The sequence below is a fragment of the Elephantulus edwardii genome, unplaced genomic scaffold (assembly GCF_000299155.1).
Source record: "Elephantulus edwardii isolate Elephantulus edwardi_28Jun2011 unplaced genomic scaffold, EleEdw1.0 scaffold00103, whole genome shotgun sequence".
Classification (NCBI taxonomy): domain Eukaryota; kingdom Metazoa; phylum Chordata; class Mammalia; order Macroscelidea; family Macroscelididae; genus Elephantulus; species Elephantulus edwardii.
In genome coordinates, this window is record NW_006399853.1 from 6558812 (window position 1) to 6572984 (window position 14173).

A 14173-nucleotide genomic window follows, 5' to 3' on the forward strand; every position below is an offset into this window, starting at 1 on the left:
ATAAACAAAAATTCTAACACAGAATTTATTACACTTTGTCTCTACTTAGTAATTCAAAAGCTGGATTTCAGTGTCAAAGAAACAGTAACAAAAGGCAAAAAGAGAGGGAAAAAAGGGTTTCACCCTTAGGAATAAATAAACCTCTCTATCATTTTACTAAATTATATATTTTAATACTTAATTTTATTAAATCTTGAAGCTAGAAACCAGTTGATCTGGTGGTCACATTAATAAAGTCAGCAAGCATCATTGGGAATGAAATGTTAGAGTGGCTGGGAAATACACTGTTGGTTTGTCTGATGTTAAATGCAAATTAAATATGTTTGCATTTTTATGAATGTATCTTATCATCTTTCATATCCCTCTTAGGCAGCTGAGGTCGTCTTCTGTTAATGAGGTCAGAGAGAAATTAATGTCTATTGACATTATGCACTACACATCTGAAACAGAGTCACTGATAACTACAGGAATTGTGGCTTTAGGGAAAAGTTAACGCAATAATATACTGGGCTATTGCTCTACTAACCCAAGGATATTCTACTGTACAGAAGAAAAGTGTCATTATTATTTAAAAATTATTTGCTCTCTGGAATTGCATTATTTTAAAAAACGATTTCTTTTTCTAGATCTTATAGTGATAAAATTTTTGAAAGATATTCTTTTTAAAAAAATATATATGTTATTATAAGTTGGCAAACTCATCTCTTCTCCATGACAGCAGATAAAGAAGTTGTAACCATGGCAACAATAATAGGCCAGAGAGATTAGGGCTGGACTGGAGATTAGACCTCCACTAGCAAAGAAAAGAAGTCTTGATTGGTTCCTTATTGAAACCTTAGATGAAGACTAGTTACTTTTGAAAGAAAGCATGGAGGATTAGTAAGAACAATATTAATTCTCTTATAAAGCCATTCCTTTGTTAAAAATGTGTCTTGTCCTTTGCATATAACAGCTGTATAAATTGAAGAAGAAAGTGTGAATAATTCTATTCTGCACTTTATCTGTGTCATCTAAGAGTTGACCAGCTGAGGGGGGAGGCACTCTGAAAGCCTGGAGGGAGACCATCTGGGTACAGATTCCCAATGATTTCTTTCTTGTCATCTCTGAGTGGGTGGGAAATGGACTCATTATTGCTTATGATCATATCATATAAAAGGTGTCCCTGAGGGAAAGACGTTTGTTTCTTTTCTTTCCTATTTCCTTTCTACTCTCTTTCTTCTTCTTAGTTAATGGTACATTCTCATATTTAAGATGGAAATTTGCATAGTAAATTGTCTTCTAATTGAAGAACTTCTACACAAATTGTTAAGTGATGTTGGTTATATTTTTCAAAATGCATACCATCATCATGTATTCCATACTGATTGCACCATTTCAATACTCTCGCTTCCATGTTCTTTATATTTTCATCTTTACATTAGAGTGATTTTTGAACACATGCTTTCCTGTAGATGAATTTGAAAGGGTTTCTTTACTCAATTGTGGTAGTCTTTTTTGAGCCCATCTGATATTTAGGTAAATATATCACCTTGTGGAATAATTTCATTTTTCAGCTATAAAGAGCACGAAAGAGCATCATGTTATTGGTGTCACAGTCAAGTTGGAACCCACTTATAGTGGACCCTCTGCAGAGCAGCTGGTGGATTTGAACAGTGTGCCTTTAAGATTGCAGCTCAGCTTCTTACCACTAGGCCAACAGAGAATGGGAATGTATGTTCTAGGAAATTCTTAAGTCTTAGCTGATCCAATACATGGAGATTGTGTAACAATTTGTATTGTGTTTTGCTAGTTAAGAATTTGAATTTTGTTTTAAGTTTTTCCTGCCTATCAGAATCAATCTGTCATGGTCCTGATCAGGCAGTTGGTTGGTAAGTAGCTGGGTATTACTTAGTTCTTTGGTTTTCAGAGTAGATGAAGCTGTGGTTTGTGTATACTGTCAGTCCTATAGACTACCTTCTTTGAGTCTGTCTTTTTTTTTTCTGATGGAGAATAAAAGTTAACCCTAGCTGTGATTTAGATAGCCACTAACAAGTTTTTAAGACTTCAGACATGATATGTGGAATATGTTGTTGTTCTTAGGTGCCGTCGAGTCGTAGATGACTCATAGCGACCCTATGAACAAAAGGCCTGAGCACTGTTCATAGAGTTTCCGGAGGCAAGCCATTTCGGAAGTGGATGCCACGCCTACTTCCAAGCTTGGTTTAATCAGGAAGCTCCAGCAAACACTGTCCACCATGGGTAACCATAACCACACTTGGCACATCAGTGTCATAGTGTTTAGCACCAGAGCAACCACGAGTTACCTCTGTACAGCAATGCACAGACCAGTGCTATACCACCTAGAAGAATGTTTGACAAAAAACAACATGACCCAGGCTTGAGGGCCGCAGATTAAAATCACCCACCTTGGGCTTGGTAGCATTGTTATTGTTGTTAGGTGTCTCGTGTCGTAGAAAACTCATAGTGACCTATGAACGAAAGGAATATACAGTGTGAATTATATTATGAAAATTGACTTTGTTGTCAATTGTACAGTAAGACTTTAGTCCCAAGCTTTCAAATCCAGAAAATGAGCCCTCACAAGGTACTTAGTTTTGTCTAAAAACTATCTGTCCTCTTGTTCTTTCGAATGTATACGTTTTAGCTTAGAAATTCTGAAGAGTTTTATTCTCCTTTGACTCCCATTGTCCCTATCTGTAGAAGTTTCCCCTACAGTTATCATTCCATGAGGAACTCAATTTTTACATACTTCCTCTCTTTCCATCCTTTTTCTCAACCCCTGCCTCTATGAATTATTCTCTGAAACCAGTTCCCAAATGAAGTGTCTGGCCTTAAATGCTTTTTGGGGGTTTTGTTTATAGGAAACCCAAGTCAAGAGAAATGTTTAGCAGGAGAATAAAGAAGAAAAGGAGTTAATAAGATGGTTCAAGTTTACCTTGAGATGAAAAAGCTGAAGTCTGATATAACTAATCAGATACATACTCAGCATTGTTGTTGAGATAAACTACACACAATTCCACAGTCCTTACATATACAAGTCAGTGACATTGATTGTATATTTGAGTTGTGCAGCATTGCTCATGTTCCTTTTCTGATTGTTTCCTTATCCATTAACATAAAGTCACTGTAACCTTAGTTTCCTATCTAATCTTTCAAAATTTTAGGATTACTAGTAAAATGTGTACCAAAGTCCAAAGGTACAAGGGGGGAGAAGAGGGGTTGGTGAGGCTTGGGATGGGGGGGTAATCTGAAGGTCAGAGAGTTTGGTGGGCAAGACAAGGAGTGAAGGAATTAGATAGGAAAGATCCAGTGGGGACCGGAAAAGTTGGTTTAACAGTGTGCATGGATCAATGGTGATTAGTCTTATAAAACACAGTGTATGGGTATGATAATGTGAATCACTGTAAATGAAGGATTGCATGAAACACAATGTATATAAATGAAATGCAATGCATATGATTTTAATATGTACACAAATGTAACACTTAAAAAAGACCTTCCTTTCCAAACACTATTAAATGTAGGGAAACAGTTACTTATATTTACTATCTAGAAATCTCTGTCAAAATGAATGATTATTTTTTAGACTTGGAGACATGGATATATATGAAGAAAATAATAGTATTCAGAAAAGAGGAACTATAAATTAATTCCCTCTCTTTCCACATGCGTGTGTACATGTGAGTAATGCAAACACATGTACACATTCACTCATACAAACCATCAACATACACCCCACATAGAGTATATTTGGTAGAAATTTTCCAAAATATGTTATACATATGCCAAATGTTTGAAAACTCAAACGATATACTTTTTTTAATAATCCCATACAAAACCTAGAAATAACAGCCATTGAAGTCTGCTATAATACAAATACTCCACAAACTTGACATAAACACATATTTTTAGGTCTTATAGGACTCTTTTTTCTCTCATCGTCTTATAGGTAATTTGTAAGAACTGTTTCTACTTTTTGATAGTGTCAATCAACTTTTAGAATATTGCTTTTACCTTTCTCTGGTCTTAGAAAACATACAAACAAGGTACTTCAAATGATATCTAAAACAGTGAACAGATGTTAGTGGAACTAAGTTTTATATCCATTACTTGATAACCTAAGGCATTTTTGATCTACATAAGTTCATGGTTTTGTTTAAAATATTTGGAATTTTGTAAAGACTTCCTAATTAGGGTTTCATGGAGCTCTGGTGACTTACTGGGTATGTTGCCAACTCAAAGGTGGATAATTTGAATAATAAGATGGGAAATCTCTGCACTTATGAATGATCATTTTTGAAACTCTACTGGAGGGCCAGATAGGATTTGGTTCTGACTTAACGACAATGTAAGTGGGTGAGTTACAGTTTTATTAAACTCGTGTCAATTTATATACATGTGCTTCAGTTACAACTTTCTATGATGAAACATCCACAGTGACTGGTGCACTGGGTTTGAGTATGTCAGAGAGAGCGAGAACAGAACAGCGTTCAGTTATGTCGTTCATAGGGTCACTTTGAGTCATACTCAATAGCACCTAACAACAACAATATGAAACAAATTTGTCTAGCCATGAGTTCAATATTTGAAGGTATTAAATTAGGGGAGTAGAATTATAATATAATCTCTTTTTCTTTCTTAGAAATCAGAATATCTCACTGTTTATTAAACTTCTAGGATGATAGTTTTCTACCACAAAAAGAAAACTTAGGTAAACTTCTATTCATTATAATTTTTTGTGATCATTTCCAGGAATTTAAAGAGCTATCTTTGGTTAAGTGTTCATTCTACACTTGAGTACATATTTAAAATATTAAAATTTATTATTTGTATTATAATTCCTTTACTTCAAATGTAAATGTATGCATTTCTGTATCAGCAATTCATTCATTCACTTGTTTAACACCTGCTCAATTCTTGAAAGGATTCAAGAAAGTATTTTATTACTAAATTCATTACTAGATAATTTTGTCCTTCTTTTACATGATCAAAATACCTCTTTTTCATGACATTCCTATTACTGATTTAAAGTCACGAAACACATACTTCTTTTGTAATATGGAGCCATGTTATCCAACTTCGGGAAAAAAAAGGTCTTCCTGGAATTCATATGTTTGTTAAAAACCTACATTTACCCAATTTCTCTCCCTGTTTTCTGCCTAAACAAAACATTTTTCTTGTTGGCATGAATCCCAAAAGTAATAAAAACTGCACAAATAGAATTTATATATTATATGTAATGGAATCACATATGTTATTGATTAGCTACTCTTTTAAGCATTGAAGAAATTTGATTATCTATGGTAGTTCCATTACTTCTGACTATCTAGTTTTACTCCTGTTTGGAATGGCAGATTTTTTTTTATTATTCTATTAACTGTTTGCTTTCCCCTGGATTTTGTCTTTCTCTAGACCCCATGTGAAATGCCACATGGCGATGTTTACTGTTGAGTTATCTCAGCCTTCCTCCATAGTTCCCACCAATGGCGCAAGCCCTTGACATCCTTGTCTCTTTCTCTCTAGCTATCCCAAGCTCCAATGTCCTTCCTTCTGCTCCCAGAGATGTCGTCCCTGTCTTGGTTTCCAGTCGGTTTGTCCGTCTCAGCTGGCGCCCACCTGCCGAAGCAAAAGGGAACATTCAAACCTTCACAGTATTTTTCTCCAGAGAAGGTGACAACAGGTGAGTTCTACTAAATAAATTTAAGTTATTCTGTTGTTTCTTTAAATGCACACAGTAAAGCAATGGCTGAGAGAGATTGTGGGCAAGAAGTCAGGATGCCTTGTGACATCTATATTATAAACTCTTTGCTAAATATTGAGACAGTATTCAATATCTCTCCATTGTTGTTGTGTACCATCAAGTAGGAACTGACTCATAGCTGACTTTCCGGTGGGTTTTCAGAGGCAGTTAGTTGTACATGAGGAGATTGTCCATCCTTCTCCCTTGAGTAGCTGGTTGATTTGAACTGCATGCCTTCTGAATTGCCGCACAGCTTCTTACCACTAGGCCACCAGAGCTCCCTTACCATTCCATTTTGTTTGACAAAATCTTTTACAGAGGCAAGTTAAGCTGCTTAAGATTTTCTTGAAAATAAGAAAGAACATAAATGTAGATATAGACTTTTTAAATGTCCCTGGTTTCCTAAATGGTAACTAGAGAAAGTAATATTGATAAAACAAAGGATAAAAAAACTAATGTGTATAGAGTTTTGTATTATTCATCAGTTAGCTTATGATGATTTTTGTTCATAGTGGTTTTCTTGTTTATATATTTGCTTAAATGTTAAGTATAGTTCCTTACTATTTATTTGGAAAGATTTTTGCAGCCAAGATTTAATGAGTATTTTTCCTGTGAGAATTTGCTTTACCAAAATGAGACTACATTAACTATATGAAACAATTTCTTTTTGCTCAGGTTTGTTTGGGAAACAAAGCTCTAATTGGGGTATTTTATTGAATATATTTCACCACTACAAGAACATTAGGTTTGAACATTAATGACCAAAAAGACTATATGAGTTGTGGGGAAAAGGGGAAGAATGAAAATTACTGGATAACAGAGTTTAGTGGGCAGATTAGGGGAAAGGAGTAAAGGAATAGGAAAAATTCAATGGGGATTTGAAATAACAGTGTGATAATAGACACAGATCAATGGCAATTAATTATATAAAATGCAATGTGTATGAATGATTGTATGAAACATAGTATAAATAAAAGATTGTATAAAACACAGTCTATATGAATCAAAATAAAAAGGTATTTGCTATGAATACATCATTGAATTTATCTAATAAAAAATCCTACACAGAGAAAATAAAGGTGATTAAAAACACAGGAGTGAAAGAAAAGATTACTATAGATGACAGAAGGAGCAAAATAACTTGCCCTTGAATATTAAAAAAAAAAAGACAATAAAAAAATATACCTGCTAGCATTTGGTGGCCTAATGGGCCCAAGATAAGAGGTGGAAATGCACCTGCTGTTTCTTGCAGAAAAGATGATCCCTCTCCTCCTGTGTAATTTACAGCCTTTGAAAACCCCAGCTAAATCAAGTAGAAGAAATGATGAAAAAATGAGAAAAAAATTTCAGAGTGGCTTGAGAAGTCAAGTGTTATAAAGAAACATGCATTTACCTAGAGATGGAAAACAAAAAGGGGAAAAAAAAACAACTTAGGGATATTTTTCAAGATAAAAGAGCTGAAGAAAAAAGTGTCTCGTCTCAGGATACAATATTCAAGATTTTGCAAATATTGACTTATTTATGAAGCTACAAAAGAAGATGGAAAAACTACTCACAATTATTAAAGCAAGAGTAATTGACATTTAAAATTTTCAGGGAATATATGACCAGGAGTTAGTAGTGTTAAAAGATGTTTCAGTAAGTGGATGCAATGCTGGAAGTGTTGACTTACCAGTGCCAAGAATTTTGGAAGGCCGACTGTCCAGAGGAGATCTATATTGTGACCTAAAATGACCTATGCGAATGAAGAAAAGATTGTAGTTTACAGGATTTTTTCTTTTACTTGAATTCAAAATCAATGTCCTTGGAAGCAGCAGTCAAGAGTCAAAGGATGTATTGCTTTGGCCAATTATGCTCCAAGAGGCCTCTTTAAAGTGCTAAGAAATATAGTATACCAAACTCAGTTATATCATATGCATAGGAATGTCTATTGCTGTTAGGTGCCCTTGAATAATTTCACAGAACTCATAAATGATGGATCTGAATCTTGGGCTATTCTCTGCCATCCCCATCAACTCTGACCTTCTTGAGCTTATTAACAATAAGTTAATTGCCTTTTGTTTGACAAAATCATTTACAGAGGCAAGTTAAGTTGTTTAAGATTTCCTTGGAAATAAGAAAGAATGTAAATGTAGATACAGACTTTTTAAATGTCCCTGATTTCCTAAATGGTAACTAGAGAAAATAATTAGTCTGTATATTGATAAAACAAAGGATAAAAGAACTAATGTGTAGAATGTTGTTACTGTATCAGTCCGTCATGATGAAGGGTGTCCTGCTCTTTGCTGACCCTCCACCTTTCAAATTTGATGTCTTTCTCCAAAGACTGTCCCCTCCTAACAACATCCTCAAAATCTGTGAGACGAAGCTTCACCATCCTCAGCTTCAAGGCACACCCTGACTCCACTCTCTCCATGACATATTTGTTCTCTAGACAGTCTGTGGGATACTCTTCACCAACACCACAACTCAAAGGCATACAAATAAAACAAAAATAATTAATTATGGTGTTAGTGAAGTATATAAAATATACCATGTACCACAAAAAAGTCCATTAAGAATTATATACCAAGAAAGTATATTCACCAATTCTCTCTTCTAGCCAAATTTTTTATCCAAGAAAATGTTCTCTTCTAGATATGTTACTGTTGTTGTTGTTATGTGCCATCGAGTCCCTTGTGACTCATAGTGACCCTATGTACAACAGCCCTAAACAATGTTCTATCCTGTGCCACTTGCACTGCCTCTGACACACCCATCCCGCTTACCCCAGTCACTGAATCAATTCATCTCATAGAGGTTCTTCCGCTTCTGAGCTGTCCCTCCACCCTCCCAAGCATGATGTCCCTCCCCAAGGACCTGTCCCTCCTGACAACATGTCCAAAGTATGTCAGACGAAGCCTCAGAATCCTTGCCTCCAAGGAGCAGTCTGGTTTAACCCTCTCAAGGATGAATCTGTTTTTTTTTCTTGGCAGTCCATGGTACATTCAATATTCTTCTGCAGCACCACAGCTCAAAGACATCAATTCTCCTTCTATCTTCCTTAGTCATTGTCCAACTCTCTGATGAATAACAAGTAATTCCAAAGACCACAGCCTGTATCAGACGCACCTTAGTCTCCAGAGTAAGACCATTGCTCTTCAGTACCCTGGAGAGGTCCCTAACAGCAGACTTACCCATCGCAATATGTTTTTTTTATTTCCTGGCTACTGGTGCCAAGAGTGTTGACCGTGGAGCCAAGCAGACTAAAGTTGTTAATAATCCAAATCTCTTTAAGATATACTGACTGTATATATGGCTCTTTAATATGTCATCATAGCGCATATTTTTTTCTGCAAATTTTATATCTTATTTTCTGCTCCTGTGAATTTTTTTCATCCTTATCATTCTTATATCAACTTTCTGAGACATTTCTCAGCCACTGGGAATAGAAACTGTTATAGGCTATATAGGCGGAGGGGGAATGAGAAGAGAGTAAGAGCAGGTACAGTAAGAAGTCCCCCCCGGGGCCAGTTGTTCACAGGTCTGTAACCACACTTACCTGACTCCCATCAGTCCCTCTTCTGGTGAGTATTGGTTTGTTGTTACCATTGTTGTTGATTGCCTTCAAGTTGAGCACGACTCGTGGCGACCCTATGAACAAAAGGCCTGAAGCCCCTCTATAACTATCAACATTTATTAAAGTTCAGAGAGTTTCTGGAGGCATGTTGTTTAGTAAGTGGATGCCACTCCTGCTTCCAAACCCATCATAGTATATTATTGTTGTTATGGTTTAGTGACTAGTATTCCAGTCTTCTGTAGTATGAATAGAAAACCTGAAGTTGTTGTTCTAGACATCTGTCTAAAAATGTGAATGTCCTAAAAAGTTAGCAATTTTAAGAACTCTTCAAGATGCAAAAGGGACGATATAGATCGGGTTTGCCAGAGAGATATTCCACATGCTGCAGTGTGCTAATCTCGCAACACAATGTCATCTCTTTCATGCTGAGACTCAAATGCCTTCCTTTGTCCTTTCTCACAGCAGTTAAAGTATGTCATTATAAAAAGTATAGTCTCTTTTATAATTTGATCTGCCATTAAAAAGAAAAAAAGAAGAAACAGAGACATACACAGACAGTCTGCCTTCTATTCACCAATGTCATTCATTTTCATGGAGAAGTCTACCTTGATTTTCCTCTTCTCACTACAACTCTTTGACTCTGTGAACTTATGATAAAACTCATAAACATGTTGAATCCCAGTGCCTGCAGTTTTGGAAATTGAAGATAAAGATTCTTGTCCTATTCTCTTCATGTACTACAATGATTTTTTTAGATACCTTGAATTCAACCTGTCCAAAATTGTAGTCATTGTTTTCCCCTTATATATATTTCCCCTTTTCTTTTGTTGTTTTATGTTAGTATCTTCCGTTTTATTGATCAGACAAATCCCACAGAAGATTCTCCTCCTCCCTGCCTCTCTGTCTGTCATACATTAGTCATCACATCCTGTCAAGTCCGCCTCACACACAGCTCAGCCAGGCTCTCCTCATCCTCCTGTTCTCATCAGAACTTACCTGATTTCTGGCAAAAACTTGCCACCTTCCAGTCCATACTCCTCACTGTCTTTAGTTATCTTTTTGAAATATTGTCTGTATGGATCACTCACTACTCCATAGCTAAAAAAAAAAAAAAAACCCAAACAAACAAACAAACAAAAAAAAGTGAATGTTCTAAGACTAAAACATAACAGATTCCAAACGATTTTGAATGAAAATCTATCCTCAATTATCTGTAGGTACAGGTATGACTCCTGTAAATTATAATGCTTAATGTGTGTTGTTGTTGGTATGTGGCCTGCGACTTATAGAAACCCTGTGTACAATGGCTTGGAAGCCTGCCCTGTTCTGAGCCAGTCTCACTGACTCCAACACACCTATTCCCGCTGCCCCAGATACTGTATCAGTCCATCTAACCAGAGGTCGTCCTCTCCTGGGCTGTCCCTCCATCCTTCCAAGCATGATATTCTTCTCTAAGGACCAGTTTCTCCTGGCCACATACCCAAAGTATGTGAGATGGATCTTAAAAATGCTAGCCTTCAAGAAGAAATTTGATTTCACCCTGCTCATGGCAAACCTATTTATTTTCTTGGTGGTCCATGGTGTGTTCAAGACCCTTCTTCAGCTCCACACTCAAAGACATCAATTCTAGCCAAATTCAAATAAGTGACACTACTAGTTATCAATTATGTGATTTTGTGTGTTTATTCACCTACAAATTAAGGATAAAACACTTCTTTTACTAGAATGGACAAAGAGAGGATAAATTCTCTCTGCCTCATTCAAGCCTTCCCAGTGGGATTTAAGGCCCCACCCATTCTTGTTATTTAACTCTCCAAGTTCTTTACTTAGTATTCATCTATTTAATCCTCCTCTTCAGTCTTAATGACTATTTCCAAATTACAGTAGGAATATACTCCTTTAAGCGGTTTACACTTGCTCTTCAGTCTTTCTAGACCTCTCTTTCCCTTAGAAGTCTATATGGATTATTCTTTAATTTCCACTCAATCTTTGCTAAAGTATCACTTTTTCAGTGAAGACCTCACCTGACCTTTACAATTTCCTTTGTTTTGCTGTTCTTACTTTTCTCCATGGCATCCTTTGTTCATGCAAAGATTTAATTCCAAAAGTTGAAGGTTTATGTCCATCCAGATGTGCATCAGAGGGAAGGCTGGCCATTTAAAACTGCATGTAGCACAATCCTGACTCGACTCATGGTTGATGAAAAACAATTGTATTCTTATTACAGCATATCATTGCTTTTATCACCTAATATCTTGTCCTTTATTTGGTTAAGCATACTTGTAGTTTTTTCTCTGATGAGCAACACATGATTTTTCTTTATAATCCTAAGCTCAAATGCCTCATTGTTGTTCTTATGCACCATTGAGTCAGAACCAACTGATAGCTGGACCTCTGGCAGGTTTTCGGAGGTAAATAATCACAGAGGAAGAGATTGCCCATATTTCTTCTGTGGAGCAGCTAGTGGATTCGAACCTGATGCCACCAGAATTGTACCACAGCTTCTTGTCACTAGGCCACTAGTATATATTTACTTGAATGGGTTGATTTGTTAAAGGTGACAGAGACCTGTTGTAGAAGATGGATTTTTCTTTAATGAAACTCATTGTATTACTGAAGATTACATGCTATGTATCTGAGAATTGGACAGTGAATAGGGATGATAGAAAGAGAATTGATGCCTTTGAGCTGTGGTGCTGGAGAAGAGTGTTGAATATACCATGGACTTCTAGGAGAACAAACAGGTTTGCCCTGGAGAGGGTGAAGGTGGAATGCTCCTCGGAGTCAAGGATTCTGAAGCTGCGTCTGACATACTTTGGACATGTTGCAAGGAGGGACTGGTCCTTGGAGAGGGACATCATGTTTGGGAGAGTGGAGGGAAGGGCAAAGGAGTGGAAGACCCTCAATAAGATGGATCAATTCTGTCATTGGGGTGGTGGGAATGAGTGTGTTGGAGATGGCGAGGTTAGCACAGCATAGAGCAGCATTTAGGGCTCTTGTACATAGGGTCACTATGAGTTGCAAGTGACTTGATGGCACATAACAACAACAACATTACTTAAGATGGATAAATTGATTCCAATTTAAGAAAATACCCCACAACTTTTTAACTGAAAGAAAACAAAGTTGGTACTGAAATTCTACTTAAATGTCCCCTTTCATGTTGTGTGTTCTTGCTCTCAAGTGGAACAAATCTGTGCCATGTGTCTCTAAGTGATTAGCTGGGCTGCTTGTTTAACTCCTGCAGATTTATTTAGCTCTTTACACAATAGCTTTGTGAAAGGTGGTGGCTCTAACAGTTGCCTCAGATCAGCAACAACTTCATGGGAAATTAGTCTAACTCACATGACGATTACTGCTCTCTGACAGCTTACAGTGTCAAAGATGCAAGTGTCATATTTAACCTTTTTTATACAACTCCTCAAGATGCTTTCATTTCTAAATCAGAGTGGTATAAATTTCAGCACCTGAAGCTAAAATTCAAAATAAAGCAATTGCTTCACAGATAACTAGCTATGATACCTTAACATTGTTAGAACTCAAAAGGCTCCTCAAATCATAGTCCAATTTCATACTCTTCAAACATTTGGAAACGAATACCTAATTCTCTGTTGAGTTAGGATCAATAGTATTTGTCTGGCAATTATTGTTTAATAAAAGAGATCTAGTGGTGGCACGGTGGTAAGGAGTTGTGCTGCCCAGCCAAACATACATAGTTGAAATCACCAGTTTTCTATAGGAGAAAGTTGAGTCATACTCTATGAAGAAGAATGTGGCATCAGGATCAGAGGAAGAGTAAACAACCTATGTTATGCAGGTGACACAACCTTGCTTGCTGAAAGTAAGGACGATTTGAAGCACTTGTTGCAGAAGATCAAAGAATATATCCTTCGACATGGAGTGCATCTCAACGTCAAGAGAACAAAAATTCTCACCATTGGACTTACAGATAACATCATGATATATGGAGAAATTGAAACTGTCAACAAATTCATTTTACTTGGATCCACAATCAACATAGTGTGCTACCAGCAGCCAGCAGTCACGGAATGTTTTGCATTGGTAAAGTCTGAAATTAGGGACATCTTCATATTATTGAGAAGTAATGATGTCAGTTTGAAGACTAAGGTGTTCCTGATTCATACCATGGCCTTCAATCACTTCCTAATGCACCTGAGAGCTGAACAATGAGTAAGGATGACAGAAGAATTGATGCCTTTGGGGCTGTAATGCTGCCAAAAGAACTAACAGATATATTTTGGGGATAGTGTAGCTGATGGTACTGCTTCACCTCAGGTACAATGGACGTGTTTTAAGGAGGGGCTATTCATTAGAGAAGGGCATTATCCTTGGATAGGTTGAAGGTTAGCAGAAGAGAGGAAGACCCTCAACCAGATGGATTGAGACAATGACTGCTGAAAAGGGTTTATGTATGTTTGAGATGAAGAGGATGGCACAGGCCAGGACTTGCTTTAGATCTGCTACCCAAGGGTTGCTATGAGCCATCCTTGACTCCACAACACCTAACAACATACTATTCCTACTGTTCAATAGTCTGTAATTAATTAGGTAGTGTGATCCAGTACACTCTAAAGAGTACGTAGCTATGGAATTGAACTACCTGGATTTGAACCCTGACTCACACATTTTAAGCTATATGACCTTGAGTTAATTACTCACTCACTGATTGCTCAGTTCTAGCATAGGGGATGGTGAGTGGTGTGTGTGCTGTTGTATTACTTGCCCCCAAGTCAGTACTTGTTCGTGGTGACTCCAGGAGCAATCAAATGAAACACTGTCATATCTTGCATCTTCTTCACAGTAGTTGTCATGCATGAGCCCATTATTGTAACAATTTCAGTCTTATTATCTCC

The 14173-nt window shown here is 36.8% G+C and overlaps 1 protein-coding gene across 1 annotated transcript in view; it reads left to right on the forward strand.

Annotated features, from left to right (window-relative positions):
- The window catches only part of DCC (deleted in colorectal carcinoma), a 1276184-nt gene that overhangs the window by 877653 nt on the left and 384358 nt on the right, over window positions 1-14173 (forward strand). The window contains exon 8 of the mRNA XM_006891717.1: window positions 5524-5680. Coding sequence (XP_006891779.1) covers window positions 5524-5680 — 157 coding nt within the window. The remainder of the gene's footprint in view (window positions 1-5523; window positions 5681-14173) is intronic.